Source organism: Thalia democratica, chromosome 1, assembly GCF_965202585.1.
Source record: "Thalia democratica chromosome 1, ktThaDemo2.hap1.1, whole genome shotgun sequence".
Lineage (NCBI taxonomy): Eukaryota > Metazoa > Chordata > Thaliacea > Salpida > Salpidae > Thalia > Thalia democratica.
In genome coordinates this window covers 83,170,101-83,187,890 of record NC_139165.1, presented here as the reverse complement: position 1 = coordinate 83,187,890, position 17,790 = coordinate 83,170,101, and the positions used below count along the sequence as shown (strand labels likewise).

Below are 17,790 nucleotides of genomic sequence, written 5' to 3'. Positions count from 1 at the left end.
CATAGTTTAAAGACATTTTTAGATTTCTTTTTATTTTAAAATACACTTTCGACACAACAAAAAAGCCAGTAACCTCAAGTTTATTACAAAACACAGAGCAAGCAAAAATAAACACATAAAATTAAACAGCACAAAGTTTTGCAAAACTAAGTAGATGAAAACGATTCCTGCGACTAATTTATTAACAGTTTATTTTTTCTTGGTCTCATAAAATAGAAAGTTTTTTTATTAAGTTTAACTTTTGTGTAAACTATCTTTAAAGAATAATTGTTTTAAATGCAGAACTGTTTATAAGAGTTAGAACTGTTTTAATTAAAAGTCTAGTATAACAAGAATGTTTTGTTTCAAAGGATATTAATACCAAGGTATTTTTACAGTCGAAAAACCGTTCAGATCCTTGGTACCGTCAAACGGTTGTTCAGACCATTCGTTTTCTTCAACATCATAAAAAATAATTGAAGAGATTCCTGTGTAGAAAATCATAATTTTATTTTGAATTGAAACAACTTGATAGAAATCAAAATAGTCAAATTCTTGTTTAAAAACAACAAATTTTCTACTTATCGTGTCAAATACTTCGCAGTCGTTACCACCTCTTCTAACAACAAATAACTTGCTTTTAACTGCTACAAGTTTGTGATGATGTGTTGTTTTAACCAAGTTAGGCATTGACGACCATTTATCAGATATCACGTCATACGCTTCTACAGTATTCAAAGTTCTGAATCTGCCGTCTTCACCTCCAGACACAATTATTCTTCCTTCAAATACAGCGCTAACTAATCGTTCTCGTGCTTCCGTCATTTTTGAGACTTCTTTCCATTTTTTGCTTGTAGTATTGAACTGCAAGCAGGAGTTGAGCGTGATCCACGAATCTACTTTTTTCGTACCTCCGATCACAAATATGCTGTCCATGTATGCGCAAGCTGTATAGCATCTACGATCATCCACCATACTAGCAACTTTAGTCCAGGTTTTACTTTCAGGTGAATATTTTTCTACAGAGGTTATAATGTCATATTTATAATCAACTCCACCAAGCAAATAGACTTCGCCTTTTATGCAAACAGAATCAGAACAGTAACGCCTACTATACAAAGTTGGAATAATTTTTATACTATTCAAATTGTTTCTTTTGGTTTTGTTAACATCATTTGTTGCTTTACAACAAGTTTCTTCAAAGCCACAGAAAATCAACGTGTAAAACTTTTCCTGGCTACAATATCTAGTTTTGTAGTATACGCTTTGTTTGTTTTTGAAAAAGTGATCTCTTCTTGCTACTATTTCTTTTAGTTCATGAGCGAATTCGTTATTTTGAACGAATGATGAAGAACTATTTAAAACACAGTTTACAGCGCAATCCGAAAGTAAAGGAAGGCGAACTGCTAGTAACAGTTGTTTTGCATACTTGCTGCGGTCTTTAAGTTTGTACTTTAACCAATTAATGACAGCATTATACACTTCAACTTCAGAGTGAATGCTTATTTCTGAACTTGAGAGTATTTTTGCAACTAGTTCTAAGTTTAACTCCAAGAAGCTTTGAGTTTCTGATACCATTGAAAAGCAACATTGTATGTAGGACAACGTTGTTTCTTCAAGACGAGATAAATTGAAGACTTTCGCCAGGGTGAACAATAAAGTCACATTTTTAACACATGCTTCTTCACCAAAAAAATTGTATTTTTCTAAGATTGCATCTTGTTTGAGTAAAGCTTTATTCATTATAAGATTTAAAGCTAGATGATTATTGTTTTGCATAGCTTCGCCTAAAAACATTTAAGAATACTTATTAAAAGTAAGAAACTAAAGTTATACTATTATTCTACAAATTTAAGTATTTACAAAAAATATATTTTTACGTGTATACTTTATTGAACAAAATCTTACAAATTTTGTACTAACTTAAGCTAAAATCATAAAAAAAAAATTGAAATCCGACAGTATTTGTAAACGGTACTTTTTTAAAGAATAATTCTATGCAAAAAAGATAGCAAAAATGCTTAGTTTCTTTATGAAAATGTTTTGTTTTTTTAAATTTTTGATCAAAAGAACCTACAGTTTTAAATAAATTCAAGACTAAATAAACTAATTTAGCGAACTATTAATATTTTGACATATATAAGAAAAAATAACAAATAATTTTATACAATTTAAACGCAAAGCTAAAATTTGTAAACATTTTACCTGGTAGATCTTTATTAGTTTGTAAATGTTTTTCATCTAAATGTTTAAAACATATTTCTTTGCAAAACTCGACGAAATTGTACTTTACTGAACCTCTAAAACATTTTTCAAACCTATTAGATTTGTCTTGAGCCAGTAATTCCCGTTTTTTATTCATTTCTTTTTTGTTTATTAATTGTTCTGTTGGTTTTAAAAGACCACTTTTTGATAAGCTCATAGACATTATTTATTATCCAAAAAGTTCAATTTATTTCTAAAACTATTTGAATGTTATATAATTTTCTAAAAAGTAAATTATAATAAAACTCTTGTAAATATCTATGATTGTTTAAGTAAGCTTAATTTTAATATTATACTGATTGTGAAGTATCATAAAACAATAATTTAGAAAAAAATTGTTATTTTTGGAAAAAAACTTAAAAAATTAAAAAAGTAGAAAACTATTCAAATTTTTTAAAGTAAACCCACTTCAAAAGTCAAACCCCAATTCGATTTAAATTATTGTGAAATGCAAAGCAAAAATCATTCTTTAGAATTATAAAAAAGTTCCAAGTTAGCATTAAAAAATTACAAAAAACCATTCAAGCCAAGTTTACACTCGTGTAATTTTTGATAACACTTAAAACATTAAAATAAGCTTATATTGGCCAGAAAAGTAAAACAATCACCAGGTCTATCAATCTGAAGTTTAAACCAAAACTATCGGACATTGGTTTAGACACAAACACTTTTATCAAACAGTATTTAACATTGAAATTGTTAGGATTAACCTTAGCATTAATGGTCTCTTTATTAACGTGGTGAAGGATTTCTTCCAGGTAGCTTAGCTAAATCTATGGCTAGAAGATAGAATTATACTTAAGGTCCTTGTTCTATGTTAAAATTTAAAAATAAAATATTTGCAAACATTTAAACATAAATTAAACAAAAAGAATATTTTTAATGTCAAATTTATTCAAAATAGCTACTATGAAAATCAGTAAAAATTATTAAAAATTTTAAAAAGCTGGCAACTAAACAAATATATTAGTCAGAAATACAACAATAACTTGAAGTAACATAAACCCTAATCAATTTGCAATTAAGCAAATACAAGTGGTTAAAAATGTTATTTTAGTCCAATCTCTAAAACAGAGTTTCCTAAAGTAGGCCAAGTGGCACCTTAGGGGGCATTGACAGATACTCAGCAGGCCATGAGGAGCAAAGGAGCCACAGGGGAATTATGATGTCATAATTTAATACCAACACTAGGTATTTTAGATTTGTTGTTGAAGAGCAAAAACAAAAAAAAAAAAGGCCTTAGGTGTTTATAATGGTAGTTTTGAAGTTTACACTAGATATTCTTGAGTTATAATGAAGAGAAAAAATAGTCTTAGGTGGTTTTAAAAGTAGGTTTTTGAGTTATCTTGTTAAAGGTAGCCATAGCTTTTTAAACTTCTTTAATAGGGCCATTGCAAAAAAAACTTTTAGAAAACCTGCACTAAAATGTGTAGAAAAATCGAGCTGAGAATGAACTGAAGTCAAAACAACAAATAAATCCAGATTAGTTTCAAAAAAACAATAAAGATGTAGAAATAATCTGATTAGAAACAATATTAAAAATGGTTGATAAATTAACAGTAAGACTCAACACATCTGGTTGAAGGTCAGTAGTCAATACAGATTGAATTTCAAAACAAACTGCTCCAAACCAATCAACTCAATGAAAAATATCAAGAAACACACCTTTTAAGTGTTAATTTATATGAATTTAAATTAATATTGCAAGTTGTTTGTTGATTGGTCTTTCAGTTTCATTTTGATATTCATGTAAACGCTCTTTAAACAAGAATGCATTCTATATAAACTACAAATAACTTAATATTATTATCAAGTTTATTGTCCAACAAAGGACCTAGGCATTAAAACCTAGGCCACTTAAACTGAAAGACACTAAAAAGAAAAAAACAAATTACAGTGATTAAATAAACATAAATATAAAACTTATACAAAGTACAAACTGAATAAATTAAAACTTTCACAATTCAACGATTCCGAAGTCACCAATCTCCAATTATACGTTCCAAAGCAACAAATACCTGTAACAAGCATTTCTGTCAAATCTTCAGAAGCTGTCTTCATCTTGCAGAACATTGATCTGAGCTACTATTTGCCACTCGTTATGACGGCAAATTCAGTCAAAAATCACTTCAAAAATGTGGCAGCAACAGTTCACAAATCTAGCTTAGGAATCAACTGAGTATCCAACAATTTCAAAATCTAAAGCCCAAAGCACATTAACAACAGCCCTTCCGAAAAAAATCAAAGTTGAAAAGTACCTAAAATCTATAAGGGGAAGGTGTAGCTTACAGATTAAACTACTAATAAACTACATACCACACACCAAATCAATGGCTAAAGAGATGAACAAAACTAATCACTTATAAATTTTACTGGTAAATATTTTATTTAAATCAAATCTTTTTAAGTTTAATCGAAAATCTTTAAGATTTTTGCACAATACTAGTTCATTTGGAAGTTTGTTCCACATTTTTACCGAACGATAGAAAAAAGATTCGTGCCAACCAACATAGTTGAAATGATATTTGCATGTATATTTTCTATTATTACCTCTGAGTGAGTAATTATTTTCATAAGGTTTAAAGAAAGTTTGAGAATCAATAGTAGTTTCATTGTTAACCAGTTTAAAAAAAGTAATTAGATCAAATTCAAGTCTTCTGTATTCTAAAGTTTTTATATTAAGCTGTGTTAGTCTGTCTATGTAAGACGTATATGAAATGTTGCACCGATTAAAGATTAATCTCGTAAATTTTCTTTGAATAGATTCTAGCTGGTTGATGTCTTTTATAGAATATGGAGACCATAAAGGTGTGTTGTATTCCATCTTAGGACGGATGTAAACTAGGTACAATTTTTTAAGAATTACCAAATCCGTAGATATAAAGCTTTTAAGAACTTGAAAAGATAAAATTGATGCAGTACGGTAAATATAGTTAATATGATGGTTCCATTTTAAATTATCTGAAATAAAAATTCCAAGGTCTTTGAATACCTCAGTTTTAGGTAAGATTGCATTGTTTATTTTGAAATCAAACGTTGGAATAGGTGTACTTTTGTGAATATTCAAAACATGACATTTGCTGGGATTTAGGTTTAATCTCCTTTCTTTTAACCAATGGTGGATTTTATCTAAAGATTTTTGTAAAACTAAGTTAGATTGGCTAAATATTTTTGTGTCGTCTGCAAAAAGCTTAATGTTGCTATTAGAATCAACCTCTAAGGTTATATCATTTATATAGATTATAAATAACAGTGGACCTATAACCCCTCCTTGCGGAACTCCACTAAAAATTGGTAAGGATTCTGAGAACGTGTTACCGATAACTACTCTTTGTGTTCTTTCCTGAAGAAATTCTTTGAACCATTCAACTAGATTTCTATTAATTTTGTATTGAGATAAAGTTTTAATTAACTTAAAATGAGAGACAGAGTCAAACGCTTTCTGAATGTCTGTATAAATTACATTGATAGATTTATTGGTAAAAAAAGATACTAACCATGAATGAAGGCAATCCAATAATTGAATACATGAAGTTCGTTTAGGAAGAAAACCAAATTGTTTTGGAGAAATAAGATTATTTAAGAAAAGATGATTAAGTATTTTTAAGGAAATTATATGTTCAAAAGATCTGCAAAAGCTACTAGTAAGTGAAATTTGTCTATAGTTTAATGGATTATTTTTGTTTCCTTTTTTGAATATTGGTATAATATAAGATATTTTCCATTGCCTTGGTATGAAAGATGTCGCTAAAGAGCAATTAAAAATTAACGAGATTGGAAAAATAAGAGAGCTAATAGTTCGTTTTAAAAAATACGAAGGTATATTTTCTGCTGTTCTGAGTATTTTATCTTTTAAATGATTTACAGATTCAGTTATTTCATTATTACTAATAAAAAAATCCTGCATTTCAGGACAACTCTTATCAATAAGTATAAAATGTTCATCTTCATAATCTTTACTAAATACTTTTTGGAATGATTTGTTAAAATAAGAGGCTTTATCAAAGTCGGAAATTAATGGTAAGTTATTTTCATCAAGTAAAAGAGGAAGAGAAGGTGATAGATTAAGCTTTGATTTTACAAAAGAATAAAATTTTTTTGAATTAGTATTTTGACAGAAGCTCTTTTCATATTGTATGTCGAATTTTTTTACAGCTTTTTCGTATGCTTTTGAAACTAGCTTGTATTTTTCAGTAATCTGCTGATCTAACTTGCATTTTTTGTATAGTTTTTGCTTTTCTTTTTGTAGCTTTTTTAAATTAGAAGGATATATCTTACGTTTTCTATTTTTCTTCTTCAAGGGTACAAATTTTTTGATTGTAAGATTAATAATGTTAACAAATTTATCATAAAACTCCTGTAAATTCTCTGATTTATTATAAATAAACTTCCAATCTATACTAGACAAATATTCGTTGATACACTTAAAATCCGCTCTGGAAAAATCTGGGTAAAAAGTCACAGTAGCTGATTTCATGCTCTTTTTAACACTAATGCCAAAAGATATAAGGGAATGGTCATTAGTATTAGTTAAAGGTGAATCTACTGAATGAAATTTAATTCTATCCAACCCCATGCAATTACAAAGCACTAAATCAAGAATACCACCGTCTTTATAGGTGAATCAATAATTTGAGTTAAATAGTTTTCTAAACAAAACTTAATAAAATTTTTATTACATTCATTGAAAGTTGAGCTCGGAATACTCCAATCAATATTGGGAAAATTAAAATCACCCATAATATAGAAAGAAAAATTTTTTGGTGTGAAATGTTTAATAAGGTCAATCATGTTTGATACAATTTTTATAGATTTAGAAAGATTTGGAGGAATATAAATACATAGAAATCTTAACTTTAATCCGTTAATTACTTATAACATAAACTTTTCCTAATTGTTACATTAAAACAACAATATTCTTTTTACCATTTAAAACTATCAAAATAGTTTTAAAGTACAACTAATGACATTACAAACTTTTGTTTAATCTTCCAATTAAGTATTTCATTATTCAAATAAAGGAAAGTAAACCATGTAGAAACTTAATATTTTGATACTAAACATGCTTATAAGAACAAGTTAATAAACTAAGTTATAATACTTTTCATGATCTGAAATTTTATAATTTATAAATAACGTGACTAGTATTAAATAATCTTCAAAACTATGTTGGTTGTTATGCACTGAAACAAAAAACTATTAAAATTCAACAAATTTTTTTATCTAACATTTAAAATAACTTCCTTAATTTTTTTTTTATATCTTAAAACTTTGGATCACTTTGTTAAATAATATATATCTGTCATTTTGACTGAACTGAACTTAAAAGAACAAGGAAATCCAGATTAAATTTCCTTATCAGCGTAGAAATAACCTGATTAGAACCAAAATCAAAACAGGTTGACAAATTCACAGTAAGATTCAACACCACTGATCAGGTTTTGCGAATAATTTTGGAAAAGTTTTTTCCAGATTTCCAAAATTCATTCAGGTTTTTACAAGTACAAATTTCGGGTCTTCTTTTAGTTTAAAATTTATTTTAAGCTTAAATTTGTCTTAAACAGTATAAAAACATTAAAAAGATATTGTAAAGCTAATTCAAGTGTGCTTTCTTATAAAAAATATGTTGATGCTGACAGAACTATATATTTAACGTAACAATTTTTTGTCAAATTAAAATTTTCTATTTAGCATGTAAATAAAGTTTAAAATTCCAGATTTTTCAGGTTTTTTTTTTTAAATTTCTCAAACTCCAGGGTTTTCTATGTAGCCAAGTTTTTTGGTAACCCTGCACTTGTTGAAGGTTTATTATCAACACAGATTGAATTCCTAAACAAACTGTTCAAAACCAATCTCAAAACTGGTTGATAAATTAAAATAAAGACTCAACAACACTGTTTAGAGGTCAGTAATCAATACAAATTGAATTCTAAAACAAACTGTTCAAAACCAATCTCAAAACTGGTTGATAAACTCACAGTAAGACTCAACACCACTGTTTGATTGTCAACAATCAATACAGATTGGATTCCAAAACAATTTGCTCAAATCAAATCTCAAAGCTGGTTGACAAATTAACATTAAGACTCAACAACATTAGTAAACTTGTTATTGTTATTTTATGAGTGTGAAGTTAGCTTGAATAATTTTTTTAATGTCCAAACTTAGTGTTTAGTTATTTTTCTAATCTTAAAAGCTAATTATTTTTTTTTCTAAAGAATAGTCCTTTGTTTTTAAACTAAAAAACTCCATTGGATTGGAATTTGGTTTTTTGAGTGGGGCCTTTTAAAAAAATTGGGTTTTTTTATTTTTTATTTATTTTATGAGTTTGAGTAGAAAACAACATATAATTTTTATTTAATTTTCTTAATAATATGTGTATAAATGACTATAATTTTTTCATTAATAACTGTCAATATTTTGTACAATTTGGCCTTAACTGGTTTTTTTTATGAGTTTTTTTTTATGAGTTTGAGTTTATAATTCATAAAATTTATAAAAAAAACCAATTAAGGCAAATTGTGCAAAATATTGACATTTAGTAAAAAATATTTTAGTTGTTTATACACGTATTATAAGGAAGATTAAAAAAATATTTTACAATATTTTTTTTATTCAAACTCATAAAATAATTTTTTTCTTAAATAACTCAATTTTTCTAAAAGGCACCACTCAAAAAACCAAATCGCAATCCAATAGAATTTTTTTAGTTTAAAGACAAAGGACCGTTTCTATAATAAAAAAAAAGTTTTTAATTAGCTAATAAGATAAAGAAAATAATTAAATCCAAAGTTTGGACATTTAAAAAAAATATTCAAGCTAACTTCACACTCGTTCACAATTGTTATTTTACAATGATTCACATTTAATGCTGTTTGTTGATTAGTTTATCAGTTTCATTTTGATATTCTTGAAAATGCCCATTAACAAGAGTGCATTGCATATACATTACAATATAAAATTCTACTAATTATTCGCATTTTAAAAACATTTTTTTATAACAGTCAAAGTTTTTTAAAGTGTATAATGTATATCTAAAAACTACGATAAACTTTTTTATAATCTTTAAATTTAGTCTAATATTTTTCTTATTGTTATTATTTTTAGTTTAATTGTTCTGACTTGTTATAAAGTTTAAGCTATTAATTTAACCTTTTGTTATGTTTTAAATTATAAAACTAAATAAAAATAAGATTTCGATTATTAACAGAGCGGTTACAGAACACATCTGTTATTTTCAAACAGATTAGGAATTTGGGTTTAATTAACAAAGACTTGAAAAACAAGTTTCGACTATTTGAAACGCTTGTTAATTTTTTAAGTAAGCTTAAATTTAGTTTAAAAGTACTATACAAGCAAATCAAATAAAAACTCACAAAAGCTAAATATTAATTCCCGTTTAGTGTTACATAAAAAATCAAATCAAAAAACATTTATGAGGCCAAGTCGTAGAAGGTAAAATAACAAAATCAAATTGATTATAGATCAAATAGAAAGGTTGCGATTAAAAAATATGCCTAAACATATTTTTTATGAATGCAAATTCTAAAACCAATACTTGTTGGAAAAACCTTTATAATGTTTTACTAAGTCTTTCATTTTTAAAAAATGCCTAATTTGCGGGTTTATATCCAAAACGCATCTTAAAACTTCTCCTTAAGTATGATAAAGTGTAAATTTTAGTGATTTGACTGATAATGTTGATGTCAATTACTTGTTGGGAAATAATGAAAAAAAAAAAAGCAATATTTATATAAACAACACACTATTTACTCGGGAAAATGGCATTTTTGACTTGTCTCTTATTTAAGAAAGTTATAGACATCGTAGATTGACAAAGGTAGATATCGGATTAAAAATAAAACATTTCGCTTAGGGTAATTTGACAAGCGAATATTATATATGTACTTTGTAATATCTTAATTACTCTAATTGAAGTTAGCACATTACATATTTTTTAATGTTCAATAATTTGCTTTTTATACGTTAAATATAGATTTTTTGAAACGGAAAACACTTTTAAGTTAAAAATAACACCGTTCATACTTAATAAGAATTATTGATAAATGACCTAAAGTGTATATTTAAGCTGTTTATATGTGAAATATGTTTTTATGTTTAAAAAAATGTACCATAATTACTTTCTTTAATTTTGATTAGTATAAGTGAGTGTTACAGGAATTTAAGTTTATTTAAACTTTAAAAATAATTATGGTATATATTTTAACCCACCATAGTATGGGAGCCGATCATTTCTATCCCGCTATCATTTCTAACCGGATCACTTCTAACCCAATAATTTTAACACGATCATTTCTAACCGGATCACTTCTAACCTAATCACTTCTAACCCGATCACTTCTAACTCGATCATTTCTAGCCGGATCACTTCTAACCGGATCACTTCTAACCCGATCACTTCTAACCCGATCATTTCTAACCCGATCATTTCTAACCTGGTCACTTCTAGCCTGATCGTTTCAAGCCCGATCGTTTCTAACCTATTTTACTTGTTTATTTACGTTTATTTTTTCAGGATTTTATGCAAAAACAAACAAATCTTAATAGAGTAATTAAAAAAATTAAAATAAGTTAGTTCAATCATTGATTTATTTAAAACATATTGTTTTAATATGTTACGTAAAAAGTATTTTTTATATAGTTTTTTATTTTAGAATTAATTTAGCATAATATTAATTACTTTTTTACCTCATTTTTTGAGTTGTATAAATTAATCTAATAGCTTACATTTTTAATTCATATATAATGATCGCTAAATAATCTATAGTTTTAATGTTTTTGGAAATCTGTGAAATAATAACTTATTAAAGAGATCAGTAAAAATATTAAAGAAGTGTTTATTATGAATCGTGTAAAATTATTTTTGCAGTTTTAAATTTTTAAAACTTTAAATTTTTATAAAAAATTTAAATTAATTTTGCTCTATACACAACATATTTTAAAAGAAATATGAAAAAATCAAATTAATAAGTTTTCGACACTTATCTTTTGTGTTTAAGTTTATTATGTAATATTTCTTATCTAATCTTTAGATATAATTTACCATTGGCTAAAAGAATAAAAATCTAAATTAAGTTCTATTAAATGACAGGGTTTATTTAAAAATATCATCCTGATAATCTTCTTCAGAAGGATTTTGGGAGTTATTTCTACTCATTATACAAACGTTTCATTTTTTTTTTTTCCTTGCAGATTTATAAGAGCTTTGTTGTATTATGTTATTGACGACATTGAATTGTCCGTTTCCAATATATTATTTAAATATTCTTATATAACAAAAGTTTATTTGTAAGTCTCAAAAATACGTTAATATTTATTGCTCTAAAATAAATAATCTAATTGACCTAGTAACAATTTATAATGCAAAACAGAAAGTTTTCTCAATTAATTTTATTTAGTATAAAAACTTTATTGCTAGAAATATATATATATATTCTAAAAATATTTTTAAAACCATTTTTTTTTATATATTGTTTTATCTAAGGTTTTACTTTTTAATTGATTTATATTATTGTATCAAATCTTTAGCATGCTTAGTAAAAAACGATATCGTAATTTTGTAATAAAATTTAAAAAACAAAATATTGATTGAATTTTTCTAGTAAAAAAAGTTATATATTAAACAAATAAAGTATTTCTAATTATAAACATAATAAATTTAATTAGTAGTAACAAAAAAAAAAAAAACACTCTAAATAGTTGATTTAAAACTAAGACATAAAACCATTTTAAGGTACTGACATTGTAACTTTATAAATCATTGATTATACCAATAGTTTAGTTTTACAAAATGTTTTGATTAGTGAAGCTATTTATGCAGTTGAATAAATAAAGGAATATTAAGTTTTTATAACTCTAAGATGATAACAATAAAACAAGGAATTTTTATATAATAAATTTGATTAAGTATACTTTATAAAGCTTAATTTACAAGTACAACATATAGTTTAAGTAAAAATTTTTTTATCGTGTTAAAAAATATATAGAATTTTTCATATCATATAGTAGGCTGGCAAGTATTCTTTGACTTTTTTAGTGTCTACAAACTCAAATTACTTTTTATACTAGTTTAAAAAATTTAATTTTAAAGTTTCAAATTTTCTTTATTTTTCTTTTATCAACTTTAGAAACTAAATAAATTAAAATTAAAAAAAAATATTTTTTTTCTTAACGAAATTTACTGATAAAAATTTTTAATTAATTTTAAGATCTGATTTAACCATACAATAAATATGATGCACAAAAATTTAACAAACTATTTATTTTATTGTTTAAACCTTGAACAAACAAATAAACCTTTTTGATTTATAAAACCCACCACGAAAACACGGTAATTTATTAATTTAATCTAAATAATTTTTTTTTATATAAAAGACCTCATTGGTACAACTGCGCTATAGTTCTAAGGCACGTTACAAACTCAAGTCGAGTTTGACGCCCCGATATTTGTAAATTTTTAAATAAAAAATTAAAGACACGCAAACCTCAATTTGAGCTATGCCCTTCGTCGAAGTATTTAAATAAGAGTTACTCAAAAAACGCTGTGAATGATTAAGTTGAAGTGCTTGTGCGGTCACAACCAACAATTGTAACGTAATAAGTTTTAGGCAAGATTTGAGAACTTCGATTGACGTTGTTATTTCAAAATGGCGACTGTCGCTTCGGACTGGAAACTGGCGTAGTGATGCTTCTTGCTAACGTCGAAATCAAAATGATCTGCTTTCTCGTTCGCTTGGCTGTTTTTATACTTCTTTCTTACATAACATCACCTGGCCAAGACATAATTGTATGATGTAACATGCTAATTTAAAACATGAAAAGCATGATCGGTGGTTGATATTTAATAAATATCTAATGTTCTAAACTTTGCTTTGTGTATTCTGCTGATACTATATGAGTTAAAAAAATTGAGTCAAAGAAGAAGAAAAACTAAAATTATGTCAAGTATAACACAACTCCGGTTTGTTTAAGTTTTTTGCAAATCTTGATTTTTTTTCAAAATATCGTTAGTTTGCAGTAAGGTGTAAACTAAATTGACAAGTGTGTAAGTGTGTTTTAGAAGTTTTTTTACTGTGCATGGTTATAAAATAAAATACTAATCTAAAGCATAGATTTTAAAATCGGACATCAAACTTATTGTTCAGCGACTAAAGAAACAGTAAAAATAACTTAAAAATCTAGTTTCGTATATTTATAAAATTATATTTGTTTGAAAAAAAAAGTGTTCACTATAAACTAATTCTTTCAATTGTATTCTTAGAGGACTTTTTTTAAAAAGCATTATGGTTTAATGAAGTGATTTATTTAAATATTTTATTTATATCAACTCTTGAAAGTTAGGTTGACAGTATTATGTAGTATCGAAGAATGAAAATAAAGTATTTTATGAGTTTTTAAAAAGTCTACGAGGTACGAAATAAATTATACTCGTGCGTAGCTCTTAAACCGCTGTTAAGTGCTGGTTAATATTTGCATCCGAAATTCTTATAATTTATTTTTAGAACTTAAATTTAATAAACAAAACAATTGAGATTTTCTTTACGTACTTTATTTATTTTGTAGTAAAATTTATACTATTTAATTCAATTTCTGTTTTTTTTTTAATAAACTTTGATATAGGTTATACATAAGAAAATAATCATAATCACTTGACGATTAGTAAATTTAATCAAACAGTTAATTTAGACTGACTATTGTAGCACTAGTTACTAATTATATTACTAAGCTTGTTACTCAGCTGTCAGACACATTGTATGAGAAGGAAGTTTCTATTTAAAAAAAGGTGATTGTTTTCGAACAATAAAATACTTATACCTACTAAGTATGTGATATAACAACACATAAGCGCCTATAAATGTATGTGTAAATTCAAACCTGATACGTACTAAATTTTATGTTAATAAGAGCTAATGTTATTAATAGAAGTTATTTTTAACACGCAATTCTATTTCATAAAAAGTTGTCGGAAATGGCCGATATTTATTTAAAAAATTAAAATAAAAAAAAAATTACTAACGAAGAAATTCTCATAAAATGAATAGAGAGAAAATTATAAGAATTTTGAAGGGCTTAGCAACGTGATACAAATAATTTAACTTAAAAATTACTATAAAATATTTTATACACACTAAAACCATGTCTTAAAAATATTATAAAATTATATTTTTTTAAATTGAAAACAATTTAAAGTCGTTGTAGTTACGGTTTCTAAAACTTAATTAAATATTAATTAAATTTCAATTGTATTAAAAAGTAAAATGATTTTTCTATTTGTATAGAAAACAGATAAAAGTAACAGCTTAATAAAACTAGAACAAAAATTTATTTTGTGCAAACAAGTACAGTCTAAGTACCTAAACGAGTTAATCTGGTGGTTTTTAACATTAATTTTACAATCGTTTGTGTTTTTTAAGATTATTTTAGCAAACATTACTCTTAAAGAATTTATTTGAGTAGAATATACCATCAACGTTTAAGTACTAGTTTTAAGGCAATATATTTTATAAATATATTTATATATTGTAAAATAAAACAAAAAAGTCAACACTTTAGCTAGTGTTAAGTAAGTAATATTTGAAAAATAGACTCAAGAACTTTTTATATTTAAAATAGAAATAATTTATTAAATCATTAAGCTTCCAAAACGTTTTTAATATTTTTAACATATTTATGTTACTCTAAGTGATTTTTAGTGAACACGATTTTTGCGGGCAGGACTTGACAAAAAATTATTCTTTGGTCATATGTAATTGAAACCAGTAAATATCAGGGTACCAAAGCCTTCTATGAGAAGCGAATCAATTTTGTTGTTTGTACTAATAATTTACCTGTAAGATTTTACTATAAAAAATTAGTTATTTTGTTTATCAGACGTAAAAAATACATGAAAGGACGAAGACTTGTTATCGGAAATTTTATTTTGTTTTATAAACAGAAATAAATAACGTCGGTATGAAATTATCTGTTGTCGAGCATAAAAATGTACTTATTAATCTAAAAGCACAATTCAAACAATTTGCTAGAGAAATGCACGATTGTATCTGTTTTACACAAATAATATTAGTAAAACTTTTTCACTTTATCGATCAGGCTTACCGGCCGTACGTTTCCAAGCCCTAGTATGAAGCCTGTTTTTGGTTAATTTTTTTTAAACAATTTTAGTGTGAAATTATTTCTATTGTCTTTGGTTTAAAACAAAATTTTAAGGTTTAGTTAATTAAAGCTACTATTGATAGAATGATGACTATTATATTATATTAAAATTTCATATACTTTTTCCTTTTGTCACAAATTAAAAATATAACTAGTTAAAACTTAAACCATTTACTTGTGGTATTAGATATAACAAAACCTTTTAATTAAAAATAAAACTTAAGGTTAAATAAGTTTTCAAAAATTCAAAAGTATTGTTTACCTATTGAAATCCTCAATATACAACTAATTTAAACTTTAAAAACATGTCTACAAAAATTTAATTCAAAATTTCATAAAGAAATAAAATACTGCTATTTAGGTTTTAAAACTAATTAGTTGTATCATAATGTTAAAAAGTAACAAAATTTTAAAATTATACACCTAAATTTCAAAAAATTTAGGTTATAAGAATGACGTTTATTATTGAGTTGATTAATGATTTAAAAAAAAAGTACAAGCGTTAAAAAAACTTTGATTTAAACACCTGGTGAAAAAAAAACCTTTCGGTTTTCGAGTCGTACACCACAGATACAGTTTAGTGTCTTGCCCAGGACAAGTTTTAGTGGTAAACATAACAAAAGTAAAAACTTAAGTTTATTAAACACGGTAAAAAATTGAAATTGAAAATATTTGTCAATAGGCATGTATATTGAAAGGGGAACAGGTCAAAATTGCATGAGGGCACAAATATGCACGAGAGTAAAAATAAACAGAAATAAAAAATTGAAAGAAATTAAAAATAAAAAACTGATTGATAATAAAAACTAAAAGAAAAAATAGTAATTTACCGAGGGTAAGGGTAGGAGGTATCAGTAATAATAAAAATAGAAAACTAACTAATAAAAATTATTACTGAAAAAAAAAGGAAAAATAAAATTAAAAATAAACAAAAAAAAGAAAAGCTAACAACTGAAGGTAAGGTTTATCGGTAAGAGTGAAAGTATAAAAATAAATAAAGTAAAATAAAATAATTTTTTTAAAGGAAAAATAGTAATAAATAAAAAAACAAGAAAAAATAAAAATAGATAAAAAATTTAACCCGTACAAAATTTTCTTCGTTCAAAATTTTATGCTCGTGCAAAAAAGTCTTCGTGCAATTTAGTCCCCTCGTGCAAAAGTATCTTCGTGTTAATTTGTGCCCTCGTGCAATTTTGTTCGCTCGTGAAAATTTGACAGCTACTCATAGAAAGAATTTACACTCATCAAATTAATTGTTTAATTTGAAATGTGTATAGTGTTTATAAAGTTTTATGTTTAAATAGATACATAAAATGTGTTTAGTTTTCTCTCAAGCTTTCTTTTTGACAGTTTAGTATATTTATTTATCTAATTTTCTTCTGAAACTCACAGTAAAACAGAATATAAAATTGTAATTTATTTTTTATCATGAAAAAATATAAAACTAACAAAGTAATTAATAATCAGTGTAAAGTAATCATCAATTAAACTAAAATACAATCAAAAAAAATAAATTAGCTAGTTTAAGTAAATATAGACACTTTATAATCAAACTATTTTTGTATAGACAATTCTGGTTTGTTTTAAAATGTAAAATAACCTCTGACTTAATGAGATCAAAAACATTATTACAATGATTGATTATTTTAAATCTAGATTTCTCATGTTGCCTAGCACATCCTCTACTACTTATTTAATGTTCAAGAATTGAAAATTTTTATCTGCGTTTTTGATTGTTGTATTATTGATTTCAGGTTCTTCTTCTATAAATTTCATTACGCAAGCAGGTAAATGTTCTTTGGTCCAGGTTTCAAAATGCCTTGAAGTTTGTCTGATAAGTCTTATCTTAATAAAAAATTATTGCTTATGGGTAGTAGAGAATAGAAAAGATATAGAATACATGTTAGACTAATTTACAAACCAAAAGACTTATTTTAATTTACATACTAAGCAACACAGAAAAATAAATAATCACTACAAAAAACTACAAAAGTAGAAAAAAACTACAACTGAACACAAATGATCAAATAGTACTAATCTTAAGTATCTTAGATCTAAAGCAAAAGAAGCAATTAAAATTTAACAGTTTTTGTAATAAAACATGCTAAAGCACATTGCCTTTACCAAATACGGTCGAATGCTAAAAATTTTAATTTAGTGTTTATCTTATATTAAAACAAAAAATTTTCTTGTTTATTATGTAATCAATTTAAAAAATTAACTTCCTCCAATAAACAACGCTGTTTTAAAAAAGCTTAGAAAATGTTTATTTTTACAGAAAATCCAATATTTATTCAAATGCTTTAAAATTATAAAATTATATGTTTATTTCATTACACTATTTAATTTGTATTTTTTTAATAAAGGTTATGC

At 25.5% G+C, this 17,790-nt stretch overlaps 1 protein-coding gene across 1 annotated transcript; it reads right to left on the bottom strand.

Annotated features, from left to right (window-relative positions):
- Positions 1-354: 354 nt before the first annotated feature.
- On the bottom strand, positions 355-1,722 carry LOC145840351 (kelch-like protein 7). The gene has a single exon (XM_082947589.1). It carries the CDS (start codon positions 1,720-1,722, stop codon positions 355-357), a length of 1,368 nt encoding a protein of 455 aa, XP_082803715.1.
- Between the last annotated feature and the right edge of the window lie 16,068 nt (positions 1,723-17,790).

Bases quoted from the DNA above. Each gene is read 5' to 3' on its own strand.
- LOC145840351 (XM_082947589.1), bottom strand. From the start codon at position 1,722: ATGAATAAAGCTTTACTCAAACAAGATGCAATCTTAGAAAAATACAAT.